Genomic DNA, 16119 nt, shown 5'->3' with positions numbered 1-16119 from the left:
TTTGTGCTTCGGAAAGAAATAGTAGATACTCTGCTATTTGGTGACCTAAAGTCTGTGATGAAATCCAGGATTTTCTTGTTGACTATAAATCCCGTGCCAAGATGAGGAATAGTTTTCACAATGTGTTATTGCCAGTTTTACCTTTAAATATTCTGTAGCACTCTGACTCAAAGGTATGTTTATCTGTGATCTCGTTTCTTGAATTGCTACAATTAGTATCTTATGTTACTGCAGGGTATCTGTAAGTTGTTTTAGTTTACCAGCCTTCAGAAGTGAGTTGCCATTAAAGGTGGCAAAGTAATTTGGGCATTTGTGCTTAATCTTTGCAGGAGTCCCAGATACCTCCAAGCATGTTGGTGCAGGTTCCCCAGACTTCGAAGACCTGCACCGCAGTCCAAGATGATGGTGAATTGGGTACCACCTGGGGTAGTAGCATTTTCTGAGCTTTCCTCCATGCTTTTGTCAGTCGAAAAACTGTTTTTTGGAGTCAACGATGTTTTGCACCAATCAAGAACCTGCCAATGTTGTAAGCCTTCGAGCCCCCAGCACTGATCGGCTCATCGACCCAGCTTCCCGTTGCAATTGGTTACCCAACCTTCCACTGGGTTGCTCGGCTTAACAGGGGCACCTCTTGTAGGTTACATGCTGGAGATGGAGTGAAAGAGGCTAGTTGGATTCTCTTGCTGAAGCCAATATATTATGGTTGCACGTGACAGGCAACAACACGTTTCACTCCCATTGGTCCAGAGTCACAAGGACTTCTCCCAGGTTGATTCCTGGGACCTATTATTATTATTATTATTATTATTATTATTATTATTATTATTATTATTATTATTATTGCATAGCATACAATAATAATAGTAATAAAATAATAATAATAATAATAATAACAGATAAAACAACACCACATAACAAACCTGACATCATACTCACCAATAAAAAGAAGAAATTAACACAACTAATCGAAATATCCATACCCAATACAACAAATATACAAAAGAAAACAGGTGAAAAAATTGAAAAATACATCCAACTGGCTGAGGAAGTCAAGGACATGTGCATCAGGATAAAGTTGACATTATCCCAATTATACTAACAACTAAAAGAGTCATACCACACAATATCCACCAGTACATCAATGCAATACAGCTACATCCAAACTTATATATACAACTACAGAAATCCGTAATTATTGATACATGTTCAATAACCCGAAAGTTCCTAAATGCAATATAACATATACCGTACAGTTAAAAGGAAGTCACGCTTGATCAAGGTCCGCGTCACTTTCCATTTTTGACCAGACATAACGTCTGAGAAAAGAAAGAAAGAAAGAATAATAATAATAATAATAATAATAATAATAATAATATAATAAAAATAACAATAATAGTGTGATTGCTATGTAATATCTTACATCTGACCAGGAACAACACATACAATAAAAATATTATTATTGTGATTGCTATATAATATTTTTTTGTATATGTTGTTCCTGGTCAGATGTAAGAGAGGGCATTAAGGCCCTAATCTGGCCTGGCTACATAAGCAGTAATATGTAAATAAACGAATAAATATCACTGGAGAGATCAGACTAACATTTAGTTCCTGAAGAGGGGCAACAGCCTTTTCAATAGCTGCAGGAGCAACAATCTCAATGATTGATGATCTGATCTTGTAACATTAGTCAGAATGCCCTTGCTATGTTCATACTTCAAATGGGTGAAAGAAGGAAAAATGAAAGCTGTAACACTTTTCTCAAGAGCATGCAACTCTACTTTATGGTTTAATGATTATGGCACCTATTGAATAAAAAAGTCCCCCACTTGGATCTCCTGGCAGGTAGTACTCAGGAGGACATTGTCATCACGCAAACACTAAACTAGTATTACACAGGTCAGAGTGAGGAACATTAGATCCGTTAGTTGCAAAGGCAGGTCTGAGAATTTAAAAAGGGAAATGGATAGGTTGAAGTTATATATAGCAGGGATTAGTGAAGTAGAATGGCAAGTAGTACCTCTGGTCAGATGAGTTCAGTGTTACAGACACGAAATAAAATAGTAGTAATGCAGCAGTAGGTCTAACACCCAATAAGAAAATAGGGATGAAAGTCACCTATGATCAATAACACAGCATACACATCATCATCATCATAGCCCATGCAGATACAGAGCCAACTCTCCCCTTGATAGTAAAAGTTTGTATGCCAACTATCTATGCGGATGAAGAGACTGAAAGAATGTATGATGAGATAAAAGAAATCATTCAGGTGATTAAGGGAGACAAATATGTAATGGTGATGGAGGACTACAATTTGACAGTAGGAAAAGGAAGTGGAGGAAAACAGTAGCAAATGGACTGCGAGAAAGAAAGTAAAGAGGGCACTACCTGGCAGAATTTTGCACAGAGCATAATTTAATTGTTGCTAACACTTGATTTAAGTATCATGTCAGAAGTTTGTATATATGGAAGAGACCAGGAGATACTGGACAGTTTCAGATTCATTATATAATGATAAGATGGAGGTTCTGAAACAAGATTTTAAATTGTAAGACATTTCCAGACAGTAGTGGACTGATTATTATCTGCAGACTCAAACTGAAGGAACTGCAAAAACATAGGAAAACAATGACATATGGGATCTGCATAAATTTAGAAAAAAAAAGGAATTTGAATGTTGCAATGGGAGCATTATGCAATGATTGAAACTGGAGAAAGGGATATAACAGAAGATCAATGGGTGAAATAGTGAAGGCAGCAGAGAATCAAATAAGCAAAACGACATTGCATGCTATAAATTTCAGAATAAAGTTCAGTCTGTTTCAGTACTTTATGCAGAAGCATATACCACAGTTGCTGAAAAAAATAACAGTTATGAATAAATTCACATTAGAAACCTCGGATTGAATTTCACTGACAAAAGTAGAAAATCAGAAAATGGCACAAGTGAAAAGGGAATTGATAATCAATCATGCTAATGTATTGCTACTGTTTGTTTGTTTGTTTTGTTTTAGGGCACAAAAACAACTAGGGTCAAACGCACCCATGTCAGAACTGTAGAACATGAAGACAAAGAGAGGAGTTAAAAATGAGTACATGTTTATCTCAATCGGTGAAAGAGAAGACATCTAAAGATAGGGACACAGAGAAAGGTCTATAAAATATGCCATAGAGAAACGTAGGTCATGAACTAAAAATTTAATGGACTTTGCCGTATTGCTATGATGGATAAAAAGTAAAATGCAGTAGACAGCCCGCGCGTCATTCGCTAAAACGGTCGGTAGCTCAAACAGCAAACACAAACAAGAATGTAAGTGGTTAAAAAAAGGGCATTCCATCAGGAAATGGCAGAGCGACAAAGGTTTAGTGCAATGAGTACAAAGTGGTGAGGGAGCACCACTTAACAATGGTGATGGCTAAAAAGACAGTGTCCGATATGCAATCTACCTAAAATGATCTCCTCACAGCAAGAGGGCAGAGAGGAGGTCATCTAAACTGCTGGGAGAGGCTTAATAATTTGGAGCTTGTTCCCACGAAGGGAGGACCAGTGGTCATGCCAAAGTGATACCACCTGCTGACACATGGCAACACAGAGATCATCAGAGGGAATGTAAGAACTCCTGGGCTGAGGTAAGAGGACTGCAGCCTTGGCAGTCGCATCAGCAGCCTCGTTTCCGGTCAGACAGACATAACCAGGAATCCACATAAACATCACACTGGCTCCATCAAGAGTGAGCAAGTGAGCACTCTGCTGGACCTGCTCCACTAAGGGATGGATGGTGTACAACACACTCAGGCTTTGAAAGGCACTGAGACAGTTGGAGCAGATGACACAATTGAAAAGCCTGTGTTGCCGGATGTACTGTGTGGTCTGATACAGGGCGAAGGGCTCTGCTGTAAATACTGAGCACTCTGCCAGAAGCCAATACCGAAAAACATCGGTGCCAACGACAAATACACACCCGACACCATGGTCAATCCAAGAATCATCAATATACACAAAGGTACTAAAGTGAAGTGCCGTGCGAAGGTGAAACTGAAGGTGATAAGGTAAGGTTGGAGTAGTGTTCTTACGAAGCAAACGAGGGCCAAGGTGAAGAAACGCTGCCACACGAAGCCAAGGTTGTGAAGGGTTTACACCAACTGGGAAAGTTGCACGTAGTGTAGCGTGAAGTTAAGCTGCCGGAGCAAGAGCCAAAAGCAAACTCCAGGAGGTAACAGAGAAGAGGGTAGCACCTCATACTGGAGATCAAAGGAGTCATCAAAGGAGGAGACATAGGATGGGTGGCCATGCATCGCAAACAAACAGTACGCATATCTGCTGAGGAGAAAGTCGTGGAGGTAGGACAGCAGTAGCTTGGCAACTTCTGCACACAGTCTCTCAACTGGGCTAGGGTAAAAGGTGCCAGCAGCCAAATGGATGCCACAATGGTGGTTAGAATTGAGATGGTGTAAGAGGAATGGACAGGAAGATGCATACATGAAACACCCATAGTCTAATTTTGAATAGACAAGGAACCGGAGGGTGGATCAATCTGCTCCCCAGGAAGTACCATTGAGGACACATAGTACATTGAGGGACCACATGCAGTGGGCTGCCACATAAGACATGTGGGAGGACCAAGAAAGTTTCCTATTGGGCATGAGCCCCAGAAATTTTGTAGTTTCAATGAATGGAAAAGCAACACGCCCAAGATGTAAGGATGGCAGAAGAAACCAACTGCACCACCAGAAATTCATACAAATGGATTTGTCAGTGGAAAAGTGAAAGCCACTGTCAATGCTCTATTAGTATAAATGATCGAGAGATCACTGAAGATGCTGTTAAATGAGACAGGTCTGTGGAGAACTGCAATAGATGGCAAAATCGTCAACGGAAAGGGAGCTGGAGATGCACGGTGGGAGACAGGCCATTACAGGGTTAATGACAATAGCAAAGAGGACGACGCGCAGGACAGAACCCTAAGGCCACAACCTAAGTTTTCCTGGATATAGGTGTTCGACAAGGCAGAACACACATGGATCTTCAAAACTAGGTCTTTTAAAAATTCCTGAAGGAAACGGGGCAGGCGGCCATGAGTAGAGTGTACAGAGGATACCAGTCCTCCAGCAGGTGTTGTAGGCTTTCTCCAAATCAAAAAATACGACCACAGTCTGGGATTTCTGCAGAAACCATTCAATTGCAGAACAGCACACTCGAAATCCACACTGTGCAAAGGTTAGTAAATTGCGACACTTGAACCACCACACCAGCCACGCATGAAACATATGTTCCATCAACTTGCGAATACAACTGGTGAGAAAAATGGGGTGACAGGTGGAAGGAAGATGTTTGTTCTTACCAGACTTAGGTATAGGTATGACAGTGGCTTCACATGAGCATCTGGGAAATGTGCCCTCTGTCCAGATGCGGTTGTACATATGAAGCAGAAAGTGCTTGCCTACAAGAGAAAGGTGCTGCAACATCCTTATGTTAACATCATCTGGCCCTGGGGTGGAGGATCAGGATGAAGTGAGAGCATAATCTAGCTCTGTCATTGCACTAATGATTCTGAGAAGAGAAGGGTATCGCCCGAGCCTCCTCCACTTATTTACGATGGAGGAAGGCAGGATGATAGTGGGAGGAGCTCGAAATCTCCTTAAACTGGCAGCCCAACATGTTAGAGATAGTAATAGAGCCCACAATGACATTGTCTGCTATTTTCAGGCTGGAAAATGGAGAACGGTTCTTAGTCTCAGAGAGCCTTCAGAGGTTGGTCCACACAATGGAAGAGGGAGTAGAACTGTTAAAAGAATTAGTGAATGAAATCCAGCTAGCTTTTTTGCTATCCCGAAGAATGCGATGATACTGTGCATGCAACTGTTTATAATGAATGCAGTTGGCCATCATATGATGAAGGTTAAAAACACAGAAAGCACGTCTCTGCATGTAAATTGCATCACAGCACGCCTCCGTCCACAGTGGCTCAGTAAAAAGGAAGTGCAAGGAATGGAATGTTCTGCAGTGGTAAGGATAATGATTGTAAGATATTCTACCTGGTCATCACAACTAGGGAAATGTTGTTCATTGAAGGTCGTCAGAGAGGAGTAAAGCCTCCAGTTAGTCATAGAAATTTGCCATTTGGATGTGCACATAGGTGGGGTAGCTGTCAGCAAATGGATAAAAGTCACTCGAGTATGCGTCAGAGAGGATGGACCACTTGAGATGATGGGCAAGCTGGGCAGTTGAGAATGGTAGGTCCAAATGGGAATAGGTGTGCATGGAGTCTGAAAGAAAAGTGGGTGTTCTTGTGTTAAGAGAGAAGAGGTTAAGTTTATTAAGAAGGTAAGCCAAGAGGGCACCTCTTGGACAAGTTCTGGGAGAACTCCAAAGGGGATGGTGTGCATTAAAGACACCAAGCAGCAGAAATGAGTGAGGTAGCTGCCCAATAAGCTGGAGGAAGTCTGCCCTGGTGACATCAAAGGACAAAAGGATGTAAACAGTACAAAGGGGAAAGGTCAAGTGAGGGAGGAAAAGGTGAACAGCAACAGCTCCAAGGAGGTAGTCAGGCATGGGTTGACTTAATCATCATCCTGTATGAGCAGCATGACTACCCCATGAGATGGCATGTCATCCTTGGGGGTGAAAGATCAAAACAGACTGGGAATAAATGTGAGAACTCAAAGCAGTTGGGAGGATGCAATTTTGTTTCCTGAAGACATGGTGATTCTAAGAGCAGCTGTAAATCCCCTTTGTTTGATCGAAGGCCACAACAAACATTCCACTGAATGAGAGTCATAATGAGGAGGGGGGGGGGGGGGGGGAGGGAAAAAATTAAGGGCTGTCACCTCAGTGGCTCCCAAGTGCCAGCCTTCAAAGGCTCACTGCTACAGGGCACAGAGGAGTAGGATCCTGCTCCATGAGATATACAGAGGCATCAGCACCCTCCCTGTGTTGACCAGCAGAGGACAGGGAAGAAAAATGTTAAGTGATACACACCAGCGACATGGAGGTCAGCTGGGCAAAGGTATCATGTGGCAACACTGCCAAAGAGGATCTCCGAGTTGATGAAGGAAAAGACCATTTGCTTTTGTTTGACTTCTTGGAGCTTTTCCAGTTGGCAGAGGAAGATTCGGATGTTGCTTGGCTGGAGGGATGTAGGAAATCTTTGCAGAAGTACTCCTTGTCCTTTCTGCCCTGCAATTTGTGTAGCAGGTGACTTCACCCTGTGAGGTGTACGTTTGGTGGCTTGTTACACAGCTGGATGATGCGATGACGATGCTACCATGACACTGGGTGATTTCACAACCACGGTGCCAAATTTGAAGTCGCATGATGTCCACGTGGCCATTTCCCTCATGGAGCGAAATGTAGCAAGAACAGGACTGTATGTGTCTGATGGTAGAACGCAGGGTTTGCGATTCGTGAATAACTAGTGAGCAATTGGGTAAGGCACTTTTTCCTGTCCCCAGATCTCCTGAACAGTCCGCTCATCAAGATATGTGGTAAACAATCTCGAGTGGAGGTGGCATTGCTGTTGATACAGCAGGGAGAAGGAGGCAGACAATCGCCCTCGTGCGCATTCCTACCACAGGTTACATATTTGGTTGGGTGTCGACAAGCCAGTCGAGGGTGGTTGAAATGATGACACTGGTAGCAGTACATTGGGTTCAGAATGTACAGTCAGACTGTTTCATAGCCTGCTTTGATCTTGGATGGAAGAACCACTCTATCAAAGGTGAGAAAAAGAGTGCATGTGAGCACTAAGGGTGTATCTACCTTTCTCATCACCCAATGGACAGCAATGACACGCTGGTCAGTGAGCTCCATTCAGATTTCTGCCTTGGTCAGACCATTGAGCAGCCTAGTGTAAACAACACCACTGGAAGAAGTCAGAGTTCTATGGGCCTCGACATGAACAGGATAGCTGTGGAGAAGTGAAGCAGCAAGCAGTTGTTGCCCTTGAGAATCAGAAGTAGTCTCCAAAAGCAAAGTGCCATTGCATAAAAGAGAGCAGGATTTCACAGGGCCGGCAATTGCATCAACACCTTTCGGAATAAGAAACAGATTTACTGTTGCGAAGGACTGGCCGTCTTCAGTAGGTGAAACCATGAGGAACAGTGGTGCAGATGAGAGGGTCTTTGGATCAAGAGCTTCATTCCATTTATGTTTGCTAGATGTGAATTGTGAAGACGACGACTGGCTCTTTGCAAGAAAATCCCCCATGACTGCCAGCATCTCCAATGGCATGCTCCTTCCAACTGGGAGCCCCTCTCAGAGAGGGGTGGTGGTGATGTTTGGTTTGTGGGTCGCTCACCTGCACAGTTATCAGCACCCATACAAAGTCAGTTTTTACACTGTCCAATCTAGCCACTGTCATGAATGGTGGTGGTGATGATGATGATGATGATGATGATGATGAGGATGATGACGTGGAGGAGGAGGAGGAAATGATGAGAACAACACAAACTGGGCAGACAAAATCCCCAAATGGGCTGGGAATTGAACCCGGGACCCCATCTCAGAGGGAGGGCTCATCCACTTTAGGTAGTTGTTCACACTTCAGGTCACACCTACCGAACACCTGACAGAGGGAGCAATTGGCAATTTGGAAAGGTAGCAGCTCAGGCAATCACCCCTTCCTAGGCCTATCCTGTACCAGGGGGTACATGCAAATCCTACCTGTTGACTCAGGGCTGGGAATTATGTGTTACTCAGTCACCTGTTACATGTCAGACACATGGGGCGGCCTTCAGGAGTACACAGGGGGGGAAGAAGAAAGAGAGAAGCCTCAAATGCTGAAGCGGAGAAAGGCTAGGAGAAGGTGAACGAAGAAATGAAAAAAAGAATGAAAAACAGTGGTGAGACCATTTTTATGTCAGCTACTGAAAATGAAGAATATATTCCCAGTAACACCTCAGACATGTTCCCCAAGGGAGGAGAAAAGGAATAGCAAGAGGATAGACATGCACCACCGAAGGGAAAAGATGGTGCAAAGGCTGGGGGCCCCATGAGATGAAGTTACAATGAACACTACCTTGTGAAGATTGTTGTTGTTGTTGTTGTGGTCTTCAGTCCTGAGACTGGTTTGATGCAGCTCTCCATGCTACCATATCCTGTGCAAGTTTCTTCATCTCCCAGTACCTACTGCAACCTACATTCTTCTGAATCTGCTTAGTATATTCACCTCTTGGTCTCCCTCTACGATTTTTACCCTCCATGCTGCCCTCCAATGCTAAATTTGTGATACCTTGATGCCTCAGAACATGTCCTACTAACTGGTCCCTTCTTCTCGTCAAGTTGTGGCACAAACTCCTCTTCTCCCCAATTCTATTCAATACCTCCTCATTAGTTACATGATCTACCCATCTAATCTTCAGCATTCTTCTGTAGCACCACACTTCGAAAGCTTATATTCTCTTCCTGTCCAAACTATTTATCGTCCATGTTTCACTTCCGTACATGGCTACACTCCATACAAATACTTTCGGAAGCGACTTCCTGACACTTAAATCAATACTCGATGTTAACAATATTCTCTTCTTCAGAAACGCTTTCCTTGCCATTGCCAGTCTACATTTTATATCCTCTCTACTTCGACCATTATCAGTTATTTTGCTCCCCAAATAGCAAAACTCCTTTAGTACTTTATGTGTCTCATTTCCTAATCTAATTCCCTCAGCATCACCCGACTTAATTTGACTACATTCCATTATCCTCATTTTGCTTTTGTTGATGTTCGTCTTATACCCACCTCTCAAGACACTTTCCATTCCGTTCAACTGCTCTTCCAAGTCCTTTGCTGTCTGACAGAATTACAATGTCATCGGCGAACTTCAAAGTTTTTATTTCTTCTCCATAGATTTTAATGCCTACTCCGAACTTTTCTTTTGTTTCCTTTACTGCTTGCTCAATATACAGATTGACTAACATTGGGGAGAGGCTACAACCCTGTCTCACTCCCTTCCCAACCACTGCTTCCCTTTCATGTCCCTCCACTCTATAACTGCCATCTGGTTTCTGTACAAATTGTAAATAGCCTTTCGCTCCCCGTATTTTACCCCTGCCACCTTTAGAATTTGGAAGAGAGTATTCCAATCAACATTGTCAAAAGCTTTCTCTAAGTCTACAAATGCTAGAAACGTAGGTTTGCCTTTCCTTAATCTTTCTTCTAAGATAAGTCGTAAGGTCAGTATTGCCTCACGTGTTCCAATATTTCTGCAGAATCCAAACTGATCTTCCCCGAAGGTCATATTGGTGTAAAAGACTTATCATTCACATGTTTTCTGGTATCTATTACAGTGCAAAAATATTATCACCAGATAGAAATGGACACTGTTGTAACACTAACACATAATTATGATGCTTGTTATGAAAATGACAAACACCTCACCGCAAATGGTAGTGATATGGCCAGTTCAGGAAGAGGTGATGGAAGCAGTGTAAGTGAATTCCAACCTTCTCCTGATAAGAAATTTGAAGCCAAAAGTCTCATCACAGAGTTTGATGACAAAACACTAGAGAACATGCGTGATGATTATCATGTCAGCAGTTTCAACACATGAGAAACTCCTGAAAAAGACACCCACAGCTGAAGGTAAAAAGCAATATTAAAGAATACTGGACTACATGGCAAAGAAGAGAATGCAATACTGTTTTAAAAATATATTATACACTGCACTAATGGTGAAGTTTGACAAAGTGTATGTGGTTCTTCTGCTTATTATTTGCATTTACAATGTTGAGCATTGGATGTAGCCAGAAATCTCTGAAGGACAAACTTTTGGTGTCACTAATTTGAAAATGGAGCTTGGGGTAACATCATGCTGTGCTCTGAGCACAAAATGATAAGAATGACAAAGACGAGATGATTCAAAGAGCTCAAACACTTATTGTTGAATCAGTGTGCATATCATGACAGAAAACAACCAGATGGGTTCTGTATGGAACTGTGATCAGTCACTTGAGCTATGCCTCTTACATGACACACAACTGCAGATGTACAGGAGTAAAAGGGCATGCACAAAAGTTTGTGGAAAGATAACATGTACACATGGGCATTCTTGTGTCCATATGCTGCTTCACTACGCAAGCAGTCTGCTGTGGAATCCCTTCTCTGCTTGGAGCTAGTGCTGCATTTATTGTGGTGAAAATATGACAGATATGCAAAAGCAACTGCAGGTAAGGAAGTATCTAAATAACAGAGGTACAAGGAATATGAAGTGACGACAATGTTTTGTTTGCAAATTTCAGGAGGAGGTCACAGCGAGACTTCAGATTTTCTGCTTAAGAAAATGCAGCAATAAGACTGGTAATAACATTCTGTAAGCTAGTAACTGGTGATGTATATACTAGTTTGAATTATTTTGCATTTAAAAACAAAGGATTTGAGTGATTATCCCTGGAACTGAGATATACTTAAGGGAGGTTCCTAGTCATTAAGTGAAGGTTAATTAACTTTCAATGCTTCATTTGCATTTCATTTTCATAAAAAATCATGGAAGAATATATTTATATTAACATCCTCACGCTCATTACTCGACAGATTTGGAAATTTCATGATGCCAGAATCCACAAGAATGGGGATTGTGGTTTCCAATGTCTTATTTTTTTGCATCATCAATGTCTCTTTCTATTTCTAGTAGTTTGTTGAGGAGATACACATACTCCATCATTTTTTTGTTCAGATTTCATGTACCTCAGTTGTGCTATTAAGTCACCACATTATGAATATTCATCCACAGTTTTCATAAGTTTCTGGCTTACTCTTCTGTGTTGTCCTACTTTGAAACTTATAGCATCTTTTTCTTCACATTAATATGATTGGAGGCTTTTTATCTAATATTTGATACTCTGGACAACAAATCTCAAATTATTATTAAAATAACATTTTACAACTTTTCTTTGCCTGTGATCATCTATAAATTTAAGTGTGCTTCCTTTGGAGTCAACAGATGTTATTGCACACAAATTGTTTCGTGCCATTACCTCAACACATTACACAATGAAACACACATGGGCCCCAGCTACCTGTCATCTGCTAAAAAGCACAAAGATTCGCACCATAGAGGGGAAGCTATGTGCTTTACTCATGGCCACGATTTCCAGGAAATACACGTGCAGAAATGCGCACAAAGCTGAACAGAAAACAGGCATTGTGCGGGCACACCTTTATAATGATGTTTACGTTATCCACACTGATCATAATGTGTGAGAGGGCATTCAGCTGCATTTAAGGTTACTGTATATTTTCATTACGCCATCACATGTCACAGCAACCCCCCAATTCTGCAATGTCCATTGTAAGATAAATTCTGTTGGCTCTATTCACACATATGACCATTTAGTAAAACATAGTTACATGCTAAACTAGTACCGGTACTGACTTTTACAATTAACATGTGATAAGCTACATACAAACTTCCTCTACTGGACAAATGAAAACTGAATGCTACATCAAATTGATTTCTGGGTAGTGTAAACTTGGAATGGCCAAGTAAGACTGCTTTCATCAACCTTGATCTCATACAGATGACTCTCAGTGCCACAAACAGTAAGGAACATCAGCTAAACATATGAGTAGGATATAGTAGGTGGATTGCAAGCTTCTCAACCATTAATGAAAGATTTTTTCAAGTACATGAGCCCTTGTGGCTGCTAAGGAACATCAAAATTTCTTACTCAGCTCCAAGTACCTTTGCCAAACTGTAAGAGTCACGACAATGACTGCTCATTACTTCATAGTTTCCTAGCTAAGAAGAAACTCTGAAACATTGAGATGCTGAATAAATTGGTTCCATCACCAGCTCCCTGAAAAGAAGGATCGATTTCTGCACACTATAATGCATGTGATAAAATGAATATTGTACAAGAATTTTATCACTATAGACCGTGGCCAGTTGCCACAGCGACTATTTCATCTGAGGAGCATAATGGTTCTGTTAGTACCAGTCCTTATTTGGTCCTGAAAACTCTTTATAGCAAGAAAAATTTAGAACTGAGCTAAGAAACCATGTAGCTTACAGTCTAAATCTTGCAAATCCAATAATAATAATAATAATAATAATAATAATAATAATAATCATCATCATCATCATCATCATCAGACCTTACACAATACTTTAATTATTTAGGTCATATTAAACTGTGGGAAAAAATTATAGAGAAAGCAACTGTGAAAATTACCTGCAAGATATTTCTTTCAGCCAGACTGTTAACCAAATCAGTCACATGTTTTGAGCATTTTAAGAAAATAATCAGTCGTCATACAAAAGGAATCTATTCATGATACAGATTGAAAATGAAAATTTTATTACCAACAGTGTTACAAGAGAGTAAAAGATAATGAGTTCTGCATGATTACAAAAATACACAGCAACAATTACAGCAATAATTTAATCTTCATTGAGCAACTCAGTTTTTGCTGAAGGAACTTCTTTTACACTTTTATTTTCTTAAAATAATTCCTTCTCTTACTGACAGTAAAGACTAGCTACATATTAAGATAGGACAAGAGAGCTGGCTTACAAGTAACAAACAGAAACAAGGAAACTGGGGTCAGTTATAACCAGTAAACATACACCACCACAGCACGAGGCCATGCCCTCCATTCAACATTGCTTTGATATACTACCTGGTAGAAAATAAAAAGATGGGTTCAGCTGCATTGGGACTGGGGAGATCACTCACTCACTCTCTCTCTCTCTCTCTCTCTCTCTCTCTCTCTCCCTCCCTCCCTCCCTCCCTCCCCCCCCCCCCCCCCCCCCCCCCCCAGTAACACACAGTATTTTTATCTTTACTTCTTTAATACATCTGAGACACCATGGCAAATGTCTGCAACATGACTAGCGAGTAGTGACCATATGAGCCAATGATCTATGCAGAATGTAGTACATTACTGACAATACTTACAATATTTTTGTTCTCTCTCTCACACTCTGTACAAATAATGAAAAATTCTAGCACATCTACCAAACAAATGATGTTCCATAGGACATCTATCAGGAACAGTAATAATAATGTCTAACAAACTTATTTCACATCATAAAGAAAACTGCAAGTCTAAAGATTTTTTTTTTTCCCCGACACATCAATTTCTCAAATCTAATGGCAGCTCAAGCCTAAATACATATTCTCAATGAATACACAATATGTGAGAGATTTAACACTGTACAGCATTTACAACTTAAAAACTAAAACACACACAAAAATGCACACAGCCTGATTTCAATATTAAATACCAGTTCAAGGAAGAAAACTGTTTCTCCCTTTGTTATTTATCTTTACATTTACAGCCCTCCTTATTAACTGTTATGTACCGTGATAATGTTTGTGAAAACTATACAACATTTTGTAATAACTGATATTAACTATCTATGCACAATAGCCTGGGCCATTTGGGGGTTGTGCATTTATACCACGTCTTCGCAGACGACAGTAGTGCTCTTCAATTCGTGAAGCTGCATCATCAGTATCTACAGCACTCCTCGGTGACCACAATCTTTCAGCCACCGCCGCAGCACGAGGCCATACCCTCGATTCAACATTGCTTTCATCTACTACCTGTTAAGTGAAAGAAAGAGTAATGAGAGAGAGCAAGAATTACCAAATTTCTCTCTTTGACTAATTCGAAATCTTTTTGAATATAATTATAATGTTAAATAATAAAATCCTTGCTGCTATTATTGAACTAATGTATTTTTTGCTATTGTGTGTACTCTCCTATATATTTGTAGCTCATGGTAAGTATAAAGATAGACATTATTTATGAACATGTAATATGGTTCATTCACAGCATGACAACTTGCCATACATATGATGATTCGAGATTTAATTCTAATATTTTTACTTTTCCTGAATTTCCCTTTGCTTCTAATGTAGTATACACTGTAAATCTGATAACAGTATTGTGCATAGGGCCTGACAAGGAGATTAAAACATCCAGAAGGGAGGAGAGAGCGAAACTAAACATCACAAGTTGAGAGGGTATGTGATGTTATTTCACTGACTACAAAACTGAGTCAAATTTATAAAGAAATTGTCAGTATCAGCATGCTTATCAGTACGACATTGCAACCCCTCACCCCACCCCTGTTTCTGACCTGGATGACAGCACTGATTCAGTTGGGAAGGGTGTGGAAGCCATTGTATCCTGTCCGAGGCAAGCTGACCCACAACTGTTGTAGCTGTTCCTCAATATCTTGGATAATGGCACTGGCACAGAGTTTATGTCTGAGATGATCTCACACTGTCACACGAGAGGTAGAGTGTGTGCAGTATTATGAGGTCCCAGCTGTGCAGAAGGTGGGGGTAGGGAAGTGAGAAACAGTGGTGATAGCAGCTCCCTTGTGCTCAGCACCGTTTAGTAGGGGAGGTTTAGATCCACAGCTGAAACCTGCACACAAATGCCTATCACGTGAACTTGTGAGCATCAACTAGCGAGACTGCAAGCCACCACGTTAACATGTTATGCCACTACAACCAATAAGTAGACAAGTCAATAGTTTATTATTAAAAACAAAATGGCTATGGGATTATACTGAAATTGCAGCAGTAGGAGCAATTTATTTTCACCTGTCTTACAGATCTTTTTTCCACTCTTGTTGGTGTGTTAAAATTCGCTTCTTTTCCCAAAACGTGGTAGGGTTTACACAATTTCACCTTGATAATATGCTAATGCAGCTGCAACTGTGAAAAATCCTGAAAAAGTCTAATACTGATCAAACAATTGAGGACAAATAAGGTCAACAGCTTATGAGAAGCTTGCGCTCAGTATAAAAATAGAAGTACAATTCCTTCACTTACACTATTACCAACCAATACCAATTCTCATTTCACCATCTATAAAAAGCTCTTAAAATAATCATGTTATTTCACTGGAAAAAAAAATCTGTAGTTACTTGTATATTGCAGTAGGTAAGAAAGTTTTGCATGTTAGCAATACAGCAAAATATGCTATCATTTGCCTAAAATTCTTTTTGGTATTCTGGACCTTTTATAAGATATAAGGAATGTTATGAATATTTCACTTGCACACACAATCTGAAGAAAGTGCACCATTTACAATCCATTTTCTCAAGATTAGCAATTAATTTAGATCTCATCTCAAGTCTAAAGAAAAATTCAATACGTTAGAT

General features: G+C 40.6%; 1 protein-coding gene across 1 annotated transcript in view; it reads right to left on the bottom strand.

Moving 5' to 3' along the window:
- Positions 1–13747: 13747 nt before the first annotated feature.
- The window catches only part of LOC126088103 (beta-hexosaminidase subunit beta-like), a 127607-nt gene continuing 125235 nt past the window's right edge, over positions 13748–16119 (bottom strand). Inside the window, exon 9 of the mRNA XM_049906199.1 lies at positions 13748–14545. Within this exon, the coding sequence (XP_049762156.1) occupies positions 14357–14545 (189 nt within the window). The 3' untranslated portion in view covers positions 13748–14356. The remainder of the gene's footprint in view (positions 14546–16119) is intronic.

The sequence above is a fragment of the Schistocerca cancellata genome, chromosome 6 (genome assembly GCF_023864275.1).
Source record: "Schistocerca cancellata isolate TAMUIC-IGC-003103 chromosome 6, iqSchCanc2.1, whole genome shotgun sequence".
NCBI lineage: Eukaryota > Metazoa > Arthropoda > Insecta > Orthoptera > Acrididae > Schistocerca > Schistocerca cancellata.
This window is presented reverse-complemented; position numbering and strand designations above follow the sequence as displayed.